We start from the raw sequence: 17,195 nt of genomic DNA on the forward strand, positions 1-17,195 counted from the left end.
GAAGGAAGAAGGATCAGAGGCAAGCTTGCTTTGAGTTGAGATGGCTGGGTCGTCCGATGGCGGAAGCGAACACCATTCCCCCGCACCTTCAAGCTTGCCAATCTCCCTCTGGACCCTTGAATTATGTGATAACATATGAGCGTGCACAGCGTCAGGAGTCGTCCTCGTTCGCAGTTGGTATATGGGCAGTTTCTCTTTGTTGATTCCATGCATGGCCACGGCAGCTTTCGTTCTTGCTATCAAGTTGTGTTCAAGTTTCCTTGCATCACCCATGCGGATCTTCTCCAAACTGGGCAAGCTCCCGCAGTACGGACACTTCCACTCCACATTCTGCCTTCGCAACTGCCCTTTTCCAACAAGCGTTATCTTGATCTGAAGGCTACTACTACGCAATGATACGACATGGCAGTATTTAAAGAGGCTCGACAAGCCATTGCTTCGTCCACCGTAATTGCTCCCATCGATTTTGATGACCAATGGCTCCGGCATTTCTTTCAGCATTGGTCCTGACTGGACTTCCTCTTGCATTGGGTCAATTCGTCAAGGCTCCAACGAATTTGACTCACGCGACTGGTTATGCGAATGTCTCCGTCCGCTACAAGGAGGTTCCCAATGGCATCTGCGAGCTCAACAATACCGTCAAGAGCTACTCGGGCTATCTCGATGTGGACACCAACGAACACTATTTCTTTTGGTTCTTCGAAGCTCGTAACCAAAATCCCAAGGATGCTCCTCTCACAGTCTGGATCAATGGTGGTCCAGGATCTAGCAGCATGATTGGCCTGTTCCAGGAGCTTGGTCCTTGCAGAGTCGAATCTGATGGCACAGTCGTCAACAACCCCCACTCGTGGAGTGAGTCAAGTAACATGATTTTCATTGACCAGCCTGCCCAAGTTGGCTTCTCATACTCTATTCCTGTTCCTGGGTACACCGATCCTAACTCCGGTTCTATCATCACTCTCCCCAATGCCACCTGTCCTGAGTACGCAGATAGCTGTGGTACATATTCATACCCCAACGAAACTCTCACCGCCAATTCAACTGCTGGTGTAGCGCCAAACTTCTGGAAAGGTCTACAAGGCTTCATGGGTGCTTTCCCGCAATACTCTCGCCACGAGTTTAACTTTGCTACAGAGGTGAGTTAGATGCGAGAGAATTGTTATGATTACTAGCTGATAGACTTTAGAGTTATGGCGGACACTACGGAGGGATCATCAACCAATATATCGAAGGACAGAATGACCTTATTGCAAAGGGCCAGCTTCCTGATGCTCATCATATCAACCTCAAAACACTTCTCATCGGCAACGGCTGGTATGATCCTCTGATTCAGTACCAAGCTTATTACAACTTCACCGTGTTCCCCGGAAATACATACGACTACAAACCATTCAACGAGAGTGTCTCAGCCATGATGTACAACGCACTTTATGGGCCAGGGAACTGTGTGGATATGACCAAAGATTGCTATGCTCGCGGCATCAACGAAATCTGCAGCTTCGCCGACAACTTCTGTGCTAACAATGTCGAGAGTGTTCTCGATATTTACGCTTTGCGCGATGAATACGACATTCGTGAACTATCGCCCGACCCATTCCCACCTACTTTCTATGTGGACTACCTCAATTCTCCCATGGTTCAGGAAGCTATTGGCGCTTATGTCAACTTCAGTGAGAGTAGCAGTGCTGTCTCGTCAGCTTTCGGAAGCACAGGTGACGATGACCGTGAGGATGGCACTATTGAGGCACTGAAGTCGCTAGTCTGCAGAGACATCACCGTTGTGCTCTATGCTGGTGATGCTGACTACAACTGTAAGCATTGCTTCACACGACCCAAAAATCCAACTAACGTGTTTCAGGCAACTGGCTTGGTGGAGAGGTCGTTGCCCAGGAGGTCAACGCTCCTGGTTTCTCAACTGCAGGTTACACCAATGTCACCAGCTCAGACGGTGTCGTCCATGCACAAGTCAAGCAATCTGGCAAGTTCTCCTTCGTTCGCGTCTTCGAATCTGGTCACGAAGTGCCTTTCTACCAACCACTCATGAGTCTGGAGATGTTTGACCGTGCAATTAACGGCAAGGATATCGCAACTGGTAGACGCTCGGTAAAGGGTGGCTACAAGACGTCTGGCCCAGCCAAGAGCACGTACCGTGAAGGCAACTCAACTGTGCAGTTCGAAGTCGTCAACGCAACCGCCACATACAACACTACCCTCAATGCGCCAAACCCACCATCGAGCCAGAAGAGTCTCAAAGCTGCGAGCAAGAGACGTCTTTTCAAGCCTGTCAAGAGAGTCGTCGACCTGACTTCCTAGACGTTTGTCTAATTCTACGCAAGAGAATCAAGAGATAGGAGCTGAGAGCAGCTCGCTAAAGATCGTGAGTTCGAAGCTTTGTAGAAAAGTCTAGCATTTCTTGCAAATAGTCCCTATCTTGACCAAACCCTCTCGAATCCAGAACATAGTCTTCCGAGCATTTCTCCGAAATGGTTCGCGGGTCTCTCAAAACAAGCCTATCTTCGTGTCTAGAAACTCACAGAAACAAGGCGCAATATACATCGAGTACAGGAAAGTGCTCATGAGAGAATACAAAAGAATGACGAATTAGAGAAAGTACAGATTTGAATCATTTGTGCACCTCACCCCATCCATACTGTTTGTTGCCAGCATTACCGCCTTCCCAATAACATTTCGAATCTTCAAACTCACCATCCATCTTGTAGAACATCCACTCGCGAGCGACGTGCTCGGCCTTCTTCTTGTCTCTGATCTTCATATTGAATTTGAATGGGAGAGGCTTTGCGATCAGCAAACTTGAGTACTCGAGCGTGGGATCAGGCTTTGAGTCCTTTTCGTCGGCGGTGGAGTTGAACATGTTGTTCACGGCAGGCATGTCGGACGTACCTGCCATCGCAGTTCGAGCTTTGGGTGACGAAGGTGGAGTATCAGGGCCAGTGTGCTGTTCAAAGAAAGCTGGAAACTGGCCAGGAAGGGACGAACCAGGCAGGCGCAGCTTGTAAGTAACAGTCTTTGCTCGAGCCAAAGCCTTTGGCCTTTTGACGGTCTTCTTTCGAGACAGCCTACATGTGTCTGTCGGTAACATCTTTTCAGAGAAGTGCTCATCAAGTTCTTCTTCAATCTCGGTCTCGGAAGGGGGTGTTTGTATGCCTGTTGGTGTCATTACTGGTACCTCGTCCTCCTTGTGGACTGGCAGTGACGACGGAGCAGGTTCTTTTGGTAGTAGCGCGGCATCCTCGGTTTGGGCGTCACTAGCGCTCAGAGAGAACATCCAGGCAAGACTGCCGATACCGACGAAGAGGTCTGCCTCGGCGACCCCCATGCCCGCACAGATACGGCGACCATAACCAAACTGGCTGTACTGGGTTATGGTAGGGTATCTGCTCAAAGGCTCTTGGTAGGTAGGATATTTCGTTTCCAGCCATCTCATTGGGTTGAACTCGTCGGGATTAGGGAACATCTCTGGGTCACGACTAATGGACCATTCGAGAGGATGCATGACGGAGCCTGCAGGGATGAAATAGCCTTCGTAAATGTCGTCTTTGACAGACTCGTGGGGGATGCCGGTAGGTACAGGCGGGCGCCACTGAGACTTGAATTAGCCTCCTACTCACATAGAGAATATGGTATATATGGCCAACTTACCCGCATAGTCTCCCTGATGAAGGCTCGCAGCACGGGCATATTGGGCATATCGCTAAGTGTTGGCAGTCTGTCACCACAGACCTTGTCGATCTCCTCGTGTAAGATAGGTTGGTACTGAGGATAATGGCACATGGCAAGACAGAAACTCTGCATGGGAGCAGCGATGGTAAGTGCGCCAGCGATGCCATGCATACCTACAGCGTAAGCACCTTCCAAGTCAGACGCGAATCCAGTCGCAGCCTTGTTCTCCAGGAAGTGACGCATCCAAGACTCTGGAGCAGTCTTACTTTTGAGCTTCTCCCTGACTTCATTCTGCAAGATGGTGAAAAATCGACTTTCAGTCCTGTATCTGCGAAACTCCCAAGCTTTCGCTGGTACAACAGCCTCGGGAAGTTTCTTGAGGAAGCCTAGTTTGTTTGTGAGTGCACCATTTGGAGAAACACCTATGAGCAGTTCCCTTGCCCGCTGTTTCAGTTCGTCAGAGGGAGCTGCACTTCCCCACCCAAGCCTGCAAGTCACTCTTGAGATGAAGGACTCCAGAGCATGATTGTAACGAGAAGGATCCGTCATAAGCTCAAATAGAAGACGAATCGACTCCAGTTCAGGGTAGTGGTAAAACGAATTGGCTGACGATTTGTCCATGATTTGCTTTGCGAACTTTCTCTGCCTCGTCCACAACTCTTGTAGGTATCAGCAGATTGTAAAAACTTCTCATTAATGAGTACATACCGTTTCGAGACATCAAAGGAAGATAATGGCCGCTGTCACGATTGTCGGCCTGGAGAGATGGAATAAATGGACGTTCAGAATTGTTAGCGGCACGCTTGCCGAGAAGATCTTGGGCAACACGATCCCGCGTGATCCAAACATGGTTCTGGCCAGCGAGGTTCGTTTGGTAGATGGGACCATACTGTTGCCCCCATTCGTGGAACTTGAGAAAACTGTTTTTGTCTGGCACGTCTGGTACGCTGCCGATGATTGGGAAGCCTGAACTGTCAGTAAAATTGGCGAATTAAGTTACAGGCACCTATCAATAACCTTTGGGGCCTGGCAGTCTCTGTACTCCTGCCGGCAGCTGATCCTTTTTCGAAGTGTTGATATAGTTGATGAAAGATACCACCGCTATTACAACGACCACCGCGATCAGCGAGATGAGTGCCATACTGGCTGATTATGATTCGAGATTCTGTTGAGGGGTTTGAGATACAAGGTAAGATATTAACAAATGAGAGCAATATGCTCCAGCATAGAGCGAGAAGAACGGGCAAAATCAGAGAACAGGAGACAAAGGTACGAATGAGGAAAATTCAGTCAGAAGAAGAGGCACAGAGTGCCGGGATTATGTACTGACAATTCATGGAGACCGGTTGCAAGTTACTGTCACCCACACATCTTGGATGAACGGGATGTATCAAATCCGAGACCCCCACGAGGTACTTCTGACAGAGACAAGATCATGGGCAGGCTTGGAAGGAGTCGACATCAAGTTGCCCGCGATCGATGCTATTCCTGTTTGCTCCACATCGTTTTGATAGATGGATCGACCATCCAGTGGTTCGTGCCATGGCGGCCCAGCCTTGGGCTCGGACTCGCAGTGTTTTGTCTATCTGTATCCCAGGGATACACACTGCCATGGAACCACCTGACTTGGCGGAATCGATTTGATCGCGTGCCCTACACGACTTTGTGCGCGCTGCATTCAGTGGTACAGCTTGATCTAGCGAGGTGGATACACATGCAATCCAGCGTAGACAACATCATCAAGATCAAATCTAGCTATCAGCAATCGTCGCAAGATTGAGACCGCGTGTGGTTGATGTTTCGAATCTTGTCTCCTTGAGGATACATCTTCGTTTGAGCCTAGGCATGTGAAACGAGAGCCTTTCCGCTCACGTTACAACTTTCCCTGATCGTCGCTGGCCTATACATCTCGAGATACGCACGCGGCACATCACCCGAGCCAAGTGGTCTAATTCGGTGTCTTTGCTCAAAAGAGAAATAGCAATCGCATGACAAGTGTTTTGCTCTGCAGGCGCGAGCAGTCGTGCTTGCAGATCAAATCGCACTGACCTCTCAAAGGCTTATCTTCGGCTTGGCCAATCGGAGCTTTAGCGACGTGCCTCTTGGAATGTGCAGTGCTTCGAGTTTCAACCTCACCTCGCAACTTCCGATGAGGAGACCCGAATGCTGCTTACTAAAAACATCACTGGCCGCCTGCTCAAGAGCTGCAGCATTATGTCAGTGTGGGTGTGGAAAATACATTGACAGCAAAATCGATCAGCATCCAGTGCTTTAGCGACCGAGAGGAGGTGCCCTCTCACTGCGATTCAATCCATCTACGACAATCAGCAAGCACACAAGCTGAGCAACCATTCTTCCGTCTTGGCATGCCGAGCGCATATGCATGTTGCTGTGTCAAGTTTTCAATACCAATGTGCATGTCTTGGAGCCTCTTGGGCATCCCAAGTGACACTCTTCGAAGGCCATAGTCAGTAGGGTCCTTGGCCACCTTCCTATGACCTTGGCAGAATCCAAGAGCATTCACAGGCACCAATTTGTCTCTTTGTGTACATTCGGACATTTCTCTGCCACTGTACCGGGCCGTAGATCCGAACGACCTGTCATGCAACCGCTGATAGACCCTTTAGGCAGAAGCTGCTCTGTTCTGTTGAAAGTTATCTCAAAAATCAGCCCTACCAAGCCATCCACATGAAAGTGGCGTCTTCAATGAAACCAAAGTTCTTGTGTGGCTGCATCAGTCAAATATGTTCACATGACAGAACGTCATCCTTGGTTGTATCTGAATCACATCACTTCTGATGCAGATGGCTCAACATGCCCAGCAAGAGTTCAAGCGGTACAAGTCTCCATGGGCTTCCGGAATCGATCCTGACCAGCTTGCGAAGCTAGGTCTGAACCAGCTGTGCATGGAACAACTCAGTCCTCTGACACCCTGGCTTCGTTCGCTTTGATTGCCTGTTTCGATTGCCGGGCTCAAATATGCTAAGCAGCGTCTGTTTCTGGCTTCCTGGATGCAGTATGAACATTGACGCTATGTTTCCTCGTGCCCAGCCCATTGCTCATGCTCATATCGTACGGAGTCCATGTTCAGGTCAACATGCTAGCTGATCTTATTCCTCCAAGCTAGATAGGCTGCATATCTTTCAAGAGGGGCGGTCAGAACAACCAACGATTGGTCAACTTGTTTCTGACACACGATCTTGGACGTCTTTGTGTCTATGGAAAGACATTACAGGACGAGAGTGACGTGATGGTCAGTGTAAGCATGCTCTGGAGCCATCTCCAGCTGCAAGCAAGCTACCTAATATATGTTGCAGTGATTGATATATGCAGAAGATAAGCCTCAGCCTTCAAAATTCATGCTGTCACGTCTGTAAGACTGCCTATCATTATGTGTGTTGGCATCGTCGTTATCATTGCCAGTGGGGATGGGCGATCGGCAGATGTCGATATTCACTTGCATCTTCATGCATAAATTGTATGCAGACCCTATCAACGCAGAGTGCAATGCCCTGAACAAGAATTTGAATGCGGGGCCCGCTACTTTGCATGATTATTATTCCTTTCGTGTTGTGTCTCTGCATTGTTGGGATGATCAATGACTCTGTAAATCACACCAGAGCTCAGATACAAGTTTGTGCTCTCAACTACCGATCAATGCTGCAGGCAAGCTGTTGTTCAAAAGTGCCGAGAAAGGATCCGGGACCCTTGCTTCTGAACATTGCAAAACAAAACCTGTTCATCACCCACTACAGACAAAAGGCTTCACACAGGGCTCTCACCCCATGTCTTCTACATGAACCTGACCCGATTTGAACGGATGACCTTGTGGATGTCCCGAATGACACTGGAATCACACGCGCTACCGCTGCGCCACAGGTCCATTGATGAAAGCAAAATTTGAGGTTGACCGAAATTGAAGTCTGAAAGCACGCGAGGGGTGGAGCTTGAAGTCCGTGCGCTCATGTGGCTCGTGCGAGCGACCTTCCAAATGCTCAAACGCGTCCACTCTCTGTTCCTCCAGATTTTGTCCAATCTCCTCCTTGTCTTCGACCCAATGCTCTGCGTAGTATCCATTCTTTGCTTGTGATCTCTTGTTCTTCAGCCTCGCCTGGACTTTGCCGTCGTTTCTCATCAATCACGGTGCTTCCGTTCAACGCTTTCAATATCACGTCGTCCGCTGGTCTGGCAAAGTACACCAAGCTCATTCGTGTATGATCGGCTTGCTGACCTGGAGGGTTGATGACACGGTGAATGTTTGATCGTAGTATCCCGGCAGTGAATTTGACCATCGCGTCGCCCAGGTTGATGACAGCATGTCCCTGTAGTGGTTTCACATAACACCACTCATTCGAGTTTGGCGGCAAGACCTGTAGCCCTCCTAATCGATTGAACAGGACAGTGACACTTCCAAAATCAGTATGTTCGCCGAGTGCAGTTCTACGGTCGTCCATCGGCTGAGGCGGTGCATGCACCCAGCGAACCTGATCGCCAGAGACCGAGCCGAGTCTATGCAAAGAAGTGAGCTTGTCGTGTGGCAGACCCAATTGATTGTTCAACAGGCTCAATAGTAAGTCCACAATGGCGTGGGAGTGTTGCATGAAAGATCTCAACAAGTCTCGATGAGGGTCCAGTAGCTTGGGAGCTGGCAATGGTTCAGAGAGACCTAGAATATCATCTTTCGAAACCTGGAAGAGATGTCATGTCAGCCTCTGATCTCATAAAGCTCAAAGTGTATCTTACATTGTAGAACTCATTCCTATCTTTCGTCCCTGCGGCATCAATAACACCTTGACCATATCCTTTGTAGCCAAAATAGCTTCCTTGGTCCTTCAAATCATATTTGACCTTTTCTTCGACAGGCAGGTCAAATACGCTTTTGCCGACCCTGAACAGATCTTCGGCATCTTGGAGCAGTTGTTCGCCGTTAACGTCGACCTCGAACTTGCCGATGTTGTCATTTTTGACTTGAGCGCTATGTTCATCATCTCCAGTGGCAGAGTCCGCTCTGCTAACTTCTTGCCGGACGCTTTCGGTACGGTCGTTCGATACAGAGGACATTGGGTGACTTTTATGGCTGTCTGAGGCGCCACGGAGGTCGAGATAGAAGAAACCAAGCTCACAGCAAGCTTTCCATAGCTTGTCAATTTCCTCTGGATCACCTTGTTTGAGTTTACTCAGACTTATACGCAGGAGTGGCGCTGTAGGCACATGCTCTGGGAATGGCGGCAGGTTCAAAAAGTTCAAGTCCGCCTCGGACTGCTCTGCTAAGTCGTGCATGACAATGTGGTGAACAGGCTGTTCTTTCATACGATTTTCTGGTTTTGCATGCCGTTTTTGAAAAAGCTATAGATTTCGTCTTGGAAAATCGTGAGGGGATAACACTTTCGAGATCGACCACATCACGAGTACAGTACCTCCGAGGTTCCCCTCATCTGACGACAACGGTATTTCGGCACATATGATATCAGATCAAGGGTCTGGAGTTAGCGAATGGCTTTCTCGCGTTGACTACAAGGTCGAAGTGAACATTGAGTGCTCTCAGATATCTGCCGTATGCAATGTCGCAAGCTTGCACAGGGCCGATACAGTGAGTCACTAATATACACAAAGCGTCTCTGCAGTGCGATCCATCTAAACACAGATCGAATTATTATTACCAACATGGATAACGATAAGCACAGTCACGACTTGAATTATGCTCAAAGACGGTTAGAGAGAAGGTATCAGACTCGTATGCCATTCAGATGCGGTAACTGCTCTGGGTGAGGGATTGCTTAGTCAGCTAAGTTTGAGACTTTCCGCGATTTTCAACTGCCTGCTTCTCATCATTACTAATATCAACTTGAACACAATGCCATAGTCCTAGAATACAACAAAGTCTCGTCGTAGACTTTGACAACTCACCGTCATGGAAGACCAGACCACGCCGAGTTCGACTACTGGGTCAATTCAAAAGAAGAGAGCCCCACGAGCCTGCAACATCTGCCGAGCTCGAAAGGTTAAGTGCGATGGAAATCTACCATGCGCGAGATGTTTGGACAGTCGTATTGATTGTCTTTATCCTGGTGGTGTCAAATCGCGGTCATCCGCAAGCATCAGATCAATTGCGCCAAAGCCTTTGCCAAGGCAACAGCCATTGAACTCTCAGACAAGAGAAGCACCACAATCAAATTCGCGCATTGATGAAGATCCAGTCACCAACAAGAAACAGCAAGAGTTGCGAGCTGGCATTGGCGCATTTGACGACAACACGGAAGCCTACCAGTTCTATGGGCCTTCAAGTCATTTCTCATTCGTGCAACGTCTATATCAACGCATTCGGCGTCAAGGTAACGCCCCGCTCAATGTGTCGCGTCAGGTGCCAGAGGGTCTCCGAAAATGGGGTATTGAACGTCAGATATTCACGTATGGAGACGAGGGCTCCTCTTCCAAGAACTCAGTTCCAGATGGCAGTTTTCTACCAAAAGAGCTAGGTGAGGCGTTCATTTCAGCTTATTTTACTCTCATGCACCCCCAGGGACCGATATTGTCTGAGCGCGATGTCCGGCAGACATGGGAGGCTCTCTGGACTGGACCTAGTTATGCGCCGAATCAGAGCAAGAAGCTCGCTCAACAGAAGGCGATTCTGTACATGGTTCTGGCTATCGGTGCGAGATTGACTGACCATGAACCTTCTTCATCGGATGCCTGGGCTCAACACTTTTACGACCGTGCAGGCGTACCTACAGACTCTTTCGAGGAAACATCTCTTCTTGGGACTCACCTGCTACTGCTAAGAGTAAGTTTGGCCCCATGAAAGTTATTGAGAAGTATCTCATTTGTGGTAGGCCATGTACGGAATGCAGATCGGAAGACCAAACATGATGTATCTCTATCTTGGTCATGCTTCTCGATCTGCTATGGCACTAGGCCTTCATCGTGCCCAGGTAGTGGCAGGCAACAATTCGTTTCTGAACACTCTTCGACTGACCTTTTGGACTACCTTCTATATGGAGCGCATGGTGTCGATGTTCACTGGCAGACCTTCTTGCTTCGTTGACGAATCAATCGACACTCCCCATCCTACCGACTGTCAGCATGCAGAGGACGGAAGTCAGAACATCGAATACGCATACATTAGGGCCATGGCGGCGCTCGGCAAGATCAGTGAAAGGATCATGGCTTGTCACTACTCTCCCACCAAACCAACACGAGTTTCTGATTTGACAGAAGTCAATCGGGTCAATAATGAGTGTTCAGGAGCGCTGAATGAACTCCTGGAAACTCTACCACCATACCTGCATTTTTTCGATGACAAGACACCGATTGGTGAGACTTGGCAAGAGGTGCAGAGAATCTGTCTTGGGGCTACTTACCATATCGCGTGCATCTTGATGATGCGGCCGGCTTTGGTGTATGTCACATTCTTTGAATCAAAACAGCAGGCCCAGGACAGTATAGGTGACCGCATCGACATCCAACGAGACATCAAGCGCACCGTCTCTTCCGCTAAGGACTTGATTTCATTGGTCCACGACGGTTTCTTCAACCGCTGCCTCGCGATGAGAAGAGATGGAAACATGGTCTACTTCATCGTCTCTGCATGTCTCGTCCTTCTCTTCGATGTCCTCGACACTGAGACCACATCTGCGCATGCAACAGAAGTGTTCCAAGAAGTGGAGAAAGGTTTGAAATGCCTAGACCAGATCGATCACATTGGTTCCACAACAGGTCGAGCCATCAGTCTAGACGTGATGAAAATCGCAAAGGATGCTCTCAAATCTACAGAGCCGACGACTCATCTGGGAACAAATCTGATGGAGTCGTTCACCTGGCTCAACAACGAGATGTTTGATCAAGCACCCTATGACTCTGCAAGCTCGTGGTTGTATAACTCTCTTGAGATGCCGTCGTTTGACTACAGCACGGTTGGTATGACGGATTTGTTTGGACCTAATGGTGGTGCGGATCTTATGGTACCGATGGCATTCGACATGATGGGCCAGGGACTCCAGGTGGCTGATGGTAATTATGTTCCATCGCAAACTGCACCACAAAATCAATGATTGGTATCGATACACATCTAGCCGTGTTACAGACCCGAATAAGAAACCTAGATGTGTAGTGACTCAACGATGTTCTTCCTGGATATTCTCTACCTTGTAAGATATCACTCTAGACAAATCATCGACGCCCGAGTTCCTCATTTCAATGGACAGAAGGCCTATTCTAAACCAAGCAAGCACACAGTGATGCCTTCCATCAAGGTAAGAAGCACCAGAGAGGAGTCAATAATGCATAAGATATGATGACAGGGTCGTACCTACAACGAAGACTTCCCACCCACGGAATTCATTACTCATCCGCGCAAATCATACATTGTATGGATGGTCTGGTTGGGAGGTGATACTAAGTAGGCCAGGATATAGAGCATTAGATAGGCAAGAACAAAAGACGGACGGAACTGGAGGCATTGGGAAAGACACCGAATGGTCTGTAGAATTGTGTCCGTAGGGACAACAAAATACCGAAAGTCTAGAAGAGCTAGATTGAAAATTTGCTGATTCGAAATGATCATTACAGAGACAATTCACGATCACGGACAATTGTCGAAGGAGTCACATCCAACAGTCGCGCCTAGACTCTTAAGATATAAGTCGGCAGCGACTGATAGAGCGACTGGACATGAGCAATACGCTCTCAGAATCACGACATGACAAGATTCACAGGACAGCATATCACGATAGGCAAGCGCGAAGGGTTGAGCCTTTCCACGCCTTTGTCCATGCCTAGAGATGGCCTCTTCTCAAATGAGACGAGTTGATCTCGCGAATTTGCACAAAGGCAAATGGTTTGTTCGGTGGAGAAATTGCATTCAACTAATACGCTGAAGAGCACTCCCACCCAGCTACCACGCTGACAAAAAAAAAAACCATGATGCCGGATGCCACCTTTCATAACTTTTCTTTTGTCGAGTCTTTTCCTTCCATCAGTCTTCACAAGCGACGAGCTTATGCGACGAGCTGGACAACACCACCGGCCTCCTTGATCTTGCGCTCGGCCTCAGCAGAGACGTAGCGGGCGCGGACGATGATGGGGATCTTGGGGAGACGGCCCTTGCCGAGGACCTTGGAGTAGCCGAGGGGCAGGAGGTCGAGGACGGGGGCAGAGTCGGAGTCGGCCTTGCCAGAGAGGTACTTCTCGCGCTGCTCGGCGGGGACGAGGGACCAGAGCTTCTCGAGGTTGATGACGGGAGCCCAGAACTGGTTCTGGAGCTTGTGGAAGTAGCGCATACCGACCTTACCGCTGGAGTGGTTGTGAGTATATTGCAATGAAAGAATTAGGCGAGAATGTCAAAACTTACAAGTAACCGGGATGGTACTTGTCCATGTTGGTTCTGTGGTGGTGCTGACCACCGGCAAGACCACGACCACCGGGGTGCTTGCGGTGCTTACCGACACGACCGTGACCGGCAGAGACGTGACCGCGGTGCTTGCGGGTGTTGGAAAGGCGGGTAGGCATCTTGACTTGTTGTTGCCGTGAGTGTCGCGGATGAGAAAAGAAGAAGAGCAAAGAGCGACGCGCAAACTTGCCAAAGTCGAATTTCGACTGTGGTCCGAGCGATGCGGACTCGTTAGCGCCGAAATTGCTTGGCGACTTCTCGCTTAAACTGCTCCAGCTTCACTCTGACACGTGACCCAAGTCTGCAAGGTAAGGTAGGTCTGGAGAGCTGTTGCTGGTCTTGGCGATGACATCAATGTACTCCCCAATCACATGCGCGATGCACAGCACCCTCGTACTTTCTTTCGCTCCTTGAGACAGCTCAATCACGACCATGGCGGTCCTCAACACGCTCTTCCTTACTTTCAACTGTGGTCGCGAATTGGTCAACAGTGACTTCTTCGCGGCCAGTATCAACCAAGGCCTCTCCCACGCCCAGCTTCCCCCAGATGTTATAGCTCTCTCGCTGCAGGAGATTGCTCCTCTAGGCCAGTCCTTCCTCGGAGGCTCGTTTCTCTCGCCTTACTTCGAGCGTTTCTCCGAGACTATTCAGAAGCTTAATCAACTCTGGAAACATGACGAGCAATACGAGACGATACTCTGTAGCAACGTTGGAATGACGGCGCTGATGCTGTTTGCGCGACCCGAAGTCGCTCGCAACATCAAAAGTATTCAGACGGCTGGTACAGGAGTTGGAGCATGGGAGATGGGCAACAAAGGAGCTGTTGGTGCGCGCCTGGCCTATGCAGTTGAAGACGGCAGTGAGATGGACCTCACCTTCGTCGCAGCTCATCTGGCTCCTCATGAAGAGGCCTGGCAGCGTAGAAACCTGGATTGGCGCTCCATCAACGAGAATCTCGTCTTCACCAAGATTACGGGCGCTGAAAAGACACGAACACGTGCGACCAATAACGAAAACGTTCAAGACGAAACGGAACCCTTGCTCTCTTCTGCTACCGACGACCAACACACTTCGCAAGAACAGGAAAATGCCCTCATAACCCCGAACTCGTATATCTTCTTTGCCGGTGACCTCAACTATCGCACCTCGGATATTTCACCCCACCCCGACAACCACCACGCCTTTCCACGCCGCAATGACTCGCCCGAAGATGCCACCCATTACTCGCACATCATGCCCAATGACCAGCTTGCCCGTGAGAAGGCTGCTGGAAATACGTTGCACCATCTTAGTGAAGAGCCGTTGAAGTTCGGACCGACATACAAGTTTTCGAAAAAAGCCCAGAAGCAAGCTGCACAGGCGGCCGAAGGCGTGCAAAAGCAGATGCAATCAGGTGCAAATACAGTAACAATGCCCGACGAGGTCGATTGGCACTGGGCAGAGCACCGTCACCCCAGTTGGTGCGATCGCGTACTGTATCTTGCACTGCCTGACCACGAACCCGCCGTCCATACCTACAACTCCCTCTCGCTGCAACCTTCGTCAGATCACAAGCCTGTCATCTTGTATGCCTCGATACCAACCCATTCGTTGAAGTCGTTCAATCATGACATCAAAGCACCATATGCTATCAAGGCAGGGTGGAAGCAAAGGCGTGAGACGGCCCGACGTAGAGAGCTCGCTGTCGGAGTTGTGACATATCTCGTGATGACCTGGGAGGGTGAGGCATTGTTGCTCGGAGCAGTGTTGGCCGTGGTTGGCGCATGGGCGGCCCTGACTTCGCTGTTGTAAAGACTGAACGGAAATGTTATGCAGTATGAGTGATGAGAAAGATACCCTTGATATAATCGTTACATGTTCAGTTCAATATTTCCGTCCAGCAGCCTTTGGCATCTCTTCTCATGATTATGATAGCCTGAGAGTACATGGGTATCATTTTGTGTAGACCAAAGACGTCTATCTCTATATCTATTCTTTCTGCAAGTGACTTGCTCTTTTGACGTAGGTCCGACTCAGTTTTTCGAACCACGCTCCTCCAGCATCTTCACAAAGCCGTTCGAGAATCTCTCGACCTGCTCATATGCGATATCGAAGCCTCTGGCGCCGCCGTAGTAGGGATCGTCGACCTCTTCCTTACCCTTACCACCCCACACACCGAACAGCATAACTTTGCCAGCCTCTTCCTCTGTCAATTTGCCCTCCTTGATCATTCTCTTTCTCGCATTCAACAAGTACTCCTCATTGTTCCTGTCCATGGCAAAGATGTAGTCAAAGTCTTTGAAATCAGAATTGCGGAATTTGCGGGCTTGGTGTGTGTAGAAGGACGAGGTGATCTTGTGGGCGTTCAGGACAGAGATGGTTCGTGGATCGGGTTCGTCGCCGACGTGATATGCCCCCGTTCCACAAGAGTCGATAGAGGAGATCATGGGGTGTGCATTGGGTCGTGTGTGGTTTGTGATGTGACGGAAGACGCCCTCGGCCATTGGCGAGCGACCTTGTACATGTTGTTAGCATGGTCGTGGAAAGGAAGTGCGAGGGCTTACAAATGTTGCCTAGGCAGACAAAGAGAACCGACACGGGCTTTTGCGCTTCTGAGATTGCCATGGTTGTGTAGTATGGTATGAGGAATTGTGGTGTCTACAAAAAGTTGAAGGAGATGCGTTCATCGATCGGCATGTGAAAGTATAACACTCGGCCCGATCGGGAAAGTGACGACAACGGGGTCCATCTTTCCCTGCCTTTTCTCCGAAAGGGACCCTCTTCTTGCTCCGTATCTCATCTGCTCATGTACACCTGTTGAGAGTCACAAACGAACATCACTCAGCATGCAGACCAAAGAAAGCACCTCAGAGAAACGTCTTGACCGGACTGCCGCGCCGTCTTCTCCGAGCAAGCCTAGATCTTCACCAGATCTCCTGCTATGGACGAGCTACATTGCTGTTGGCCTGGTGAATGTTGCTATGGTGGCAGACAGGGAATATGTCCAACTACCCCATATCCTACACGATGTTGTATACGGGCCTTGGAGTATGCTGGTCAATGTCCTTCCGTTCTGTCTGGTCGTTTACCGAGACTATCAGCGAACCAATACTTTGCCTTCGCTCTCACTTTCACGTAAACCTACATCTGTACTTGAACTTCTTGTATGGATGAGCTTTATAGCCTCCGGACTGGTGACTTTTGCTGTTTGGGCCAACGACACAATTTTCACGCTTCCTAAGGCTTTGACTAGCTCTTTACCTGGACCTATGACCACGCTAGCTATATTGTATTTTCACATCATCCCAGTCGGTATGGTCGCCCACTGGAACTCTCGCAGAGACAAACATCTTCTGCCTAGGAGCGAACCTTTCTCTTTGCGAGAACGTCTCGTCTTTCTGAGTTACACACTCTCTAGTCTGACCGGCTTGGCTGTGTGGGCCAATGGTACATTCTTCCAGCTCCCTGAAGCTATGAGCAAGTTTCTGCCTAGTCCGCTACTTATACTAAATACACTATACCTACACATGATAACAATCGCTACATTCTTCATGCCTCAACGCCTTCCAGATTCGAGTTGAATCTAATCTGGTTTCTTCTCTTGTACTCGGGCTTCTGATATGCTGGATTCTCATAATGAGCTGCTGTATGAGCTTAGATAGAACTCGTGATGGCCACGTGGGAGCTGGTATGAGTGAGTCAGAACACAACACGTTTGAAAGCTGTTTAACACTTGGTAGACTCACTCCCTCTATCTTCATATTCCACAAAGACAAGAGATGTCTACTCAGACGCCAAGAGAAAGATTCAGACATTCAAGCCTCGAACGCAGCACAAGCCTAGACCGAGCACTCAGCGACCACCAGCAGCGATCTCGCGATGTATGGGACCAGGTCACAGTCCAGATCTTCCACTTCCTCAACAACCTGTAGTTCGCACAGAAGTTGACAGTGTCTTTGGACTTGAGGATGCCCTTGATCGTCTGGACCGCGAATGCATCGAGCTGGAATCCAACAGGCGAACGATAGTGTGGATGGAAGCATGGAGATCTACTGCTATGACTTTTGATGTTATAGAATTGATGGCAACAGACCTGAGAATGACGTATCACGGAAAGGTAGATATCGATTGACAAGGGGAAGAAAAGGGA

At 49.4% G+C, this 17,195-nt stretch overlaps 7 protein-coding genes across 7 annotated transcripts; 3 read left to right on the forward strand and 4 right to left on the reverse strand.

Moving 5' to 3' along the window:
* Nucleotides 1-476: 476 nt before the first annotated feature.
* On the forward strand, nt 477-2,313 carry M437DRAFT_64060 (putative carboxypeptidase 2; the record flags this gene model as incomplete). Its single annotated transcript, XM_041024351.1, has 3 exons — nt 477-1,136; nt 1,187-1,811; nt 1,859-2,313. The coding sequence occupies 3 exons, from the start codon at nt 477-479 to the stop codon at nt 2,311-2,313; spliced, it is 1,740 nt and encodes a 579-aa protein (XP_040882476.1).
* A 310-nt stretch (nt 2,314-2,623) lies between these two features.
* Nucleotides 2,624-4,822, reverse strand: M437DRAFT_42368 (cytochrome P450; the record flags this gene model as incomplete). The annotated part of the gene is made up of 5 exons (XM_041020556.1): nt 2,624-3,126; nt 3,268-3,601; nt 3,661-4,340; nt 4,390-4,647; nt 4,699-4,822. The coding sequence occupies 5 exons, from the start codon at nt 4,820-4,822 to the stop codon at nt 2,624-2,626; spliced, it is 1,899 nt and encodes a 632-aa protein (XP_040882477.1).
* A 2,854-nt stretch (nt 4,823-7,676) lies between these two features.
* On the reverse strand, nt 7,677-8,961 carry M437DRAFT_41921 (Clavaminate synthase-like protein; the record flags this gene model as incomplete). Its single annotated transcript, XM_041020474.1, has 3 exons — nt 7,677-8,369; nt 8,425-8,619; nt 8,734-8,961. 3 exons carry the CDS (start codon nt 8,959-8,961, stop codon nt 7,677-7,679), a joined length of 1,116 nt encoding a protein of 371 aa, XP_040882478.1.
* Nucleotides 8,962-9,592: 631 nt separating this feature from the next.
* On the forward strand, nt 9,593-11,729 carry M437DRAFT_73374 (uncharacterized protein; the record flags this gene model as incomplete). The annotated part of the gene is made up of 2 exons (XM_041026014.1): nt 9,593-10,462; nt 10,512-11,729. The coding sequence occupies 2 exons, from the start codon at nt 9,593-9,595 to the stop codon at nt 11,727-11,729; spliced, it is 2,088 nt and encodes a 695-aa protein (XP_040882479.1).
* A 945-nt stretch (nt 11,730-12,674) lies between these two features.
* M437DRAFT_73375 (uncharacterized protein) lies at nt 12,675-13,185 on the reverse strand (the record flags this gene model as incomplete). The annotated part of the gene is made up of 2 exons (XM_041026015.1): nt 12,675-12,969; nt 13,028-13,185. The coding sequence occupies 2 exons, from the start codon at nt 13,183-13,185 to the stop codon at nt 12,675-12,677; spliced, it is 453 nt and encodes a 150-aa protein (XP_040882480.1).
* Nucleotides 13,186-13,498: 313 nt separating this feature from the next.
* Nucleotides 13,499-14,857, forward strand: M437DRAFT_43000 (DNase I-like protein; the record flags this gene model as incomplete). The annotated part of the gene is made up of 1 exon (XM_041020664.1): nt 13,499-14,857. The coding sequence occupies one exon, from the start codon at nt 13,499-13,501 to the stop codon at nt 14,855-14,857; it is 1,359 nt and encodes a 452-aa protein (XP_040882481.1).
* A 221-nt stretch (nt 14,858-15,078) lies between these two features.
* On the reverse strand, nt 15,079-15,670 carry M437DRAFT_43073 (low molecular weight phosphotyrosine protein phosphatase; the record flags this gene model as incomplete). The annotated part of the gene is made up of 2 exons (XM_041020676.1): nt 15,079-15,560; nt 15,610-15,670. 2 exons carry the CDS (start codon nt 15,668-15,670, stop codon nt 15,079-15,081), a joined length of 543 nt encoding a protein of 180 aa, XP_040882482.1.
* Between the last annotated feature and the right edge of the window lie 1,525 nt (nt 15,671-17,195).

The sequence above is a fragment of the Aureobasidium melanogenum genome, assembly GCF_000721775.1.
Source record: "Aureobasidium melanogenum CBS 110374 unplaced genomic scaffold scaffold_4, whole genome shotgun sequence".
NCBI lineage: Eukaryota > Fungi > Ascomycota > Dothideomycetes > Dothideales > Saccotheciaceae > Aureobasidium > Aureobasidium melanogenum.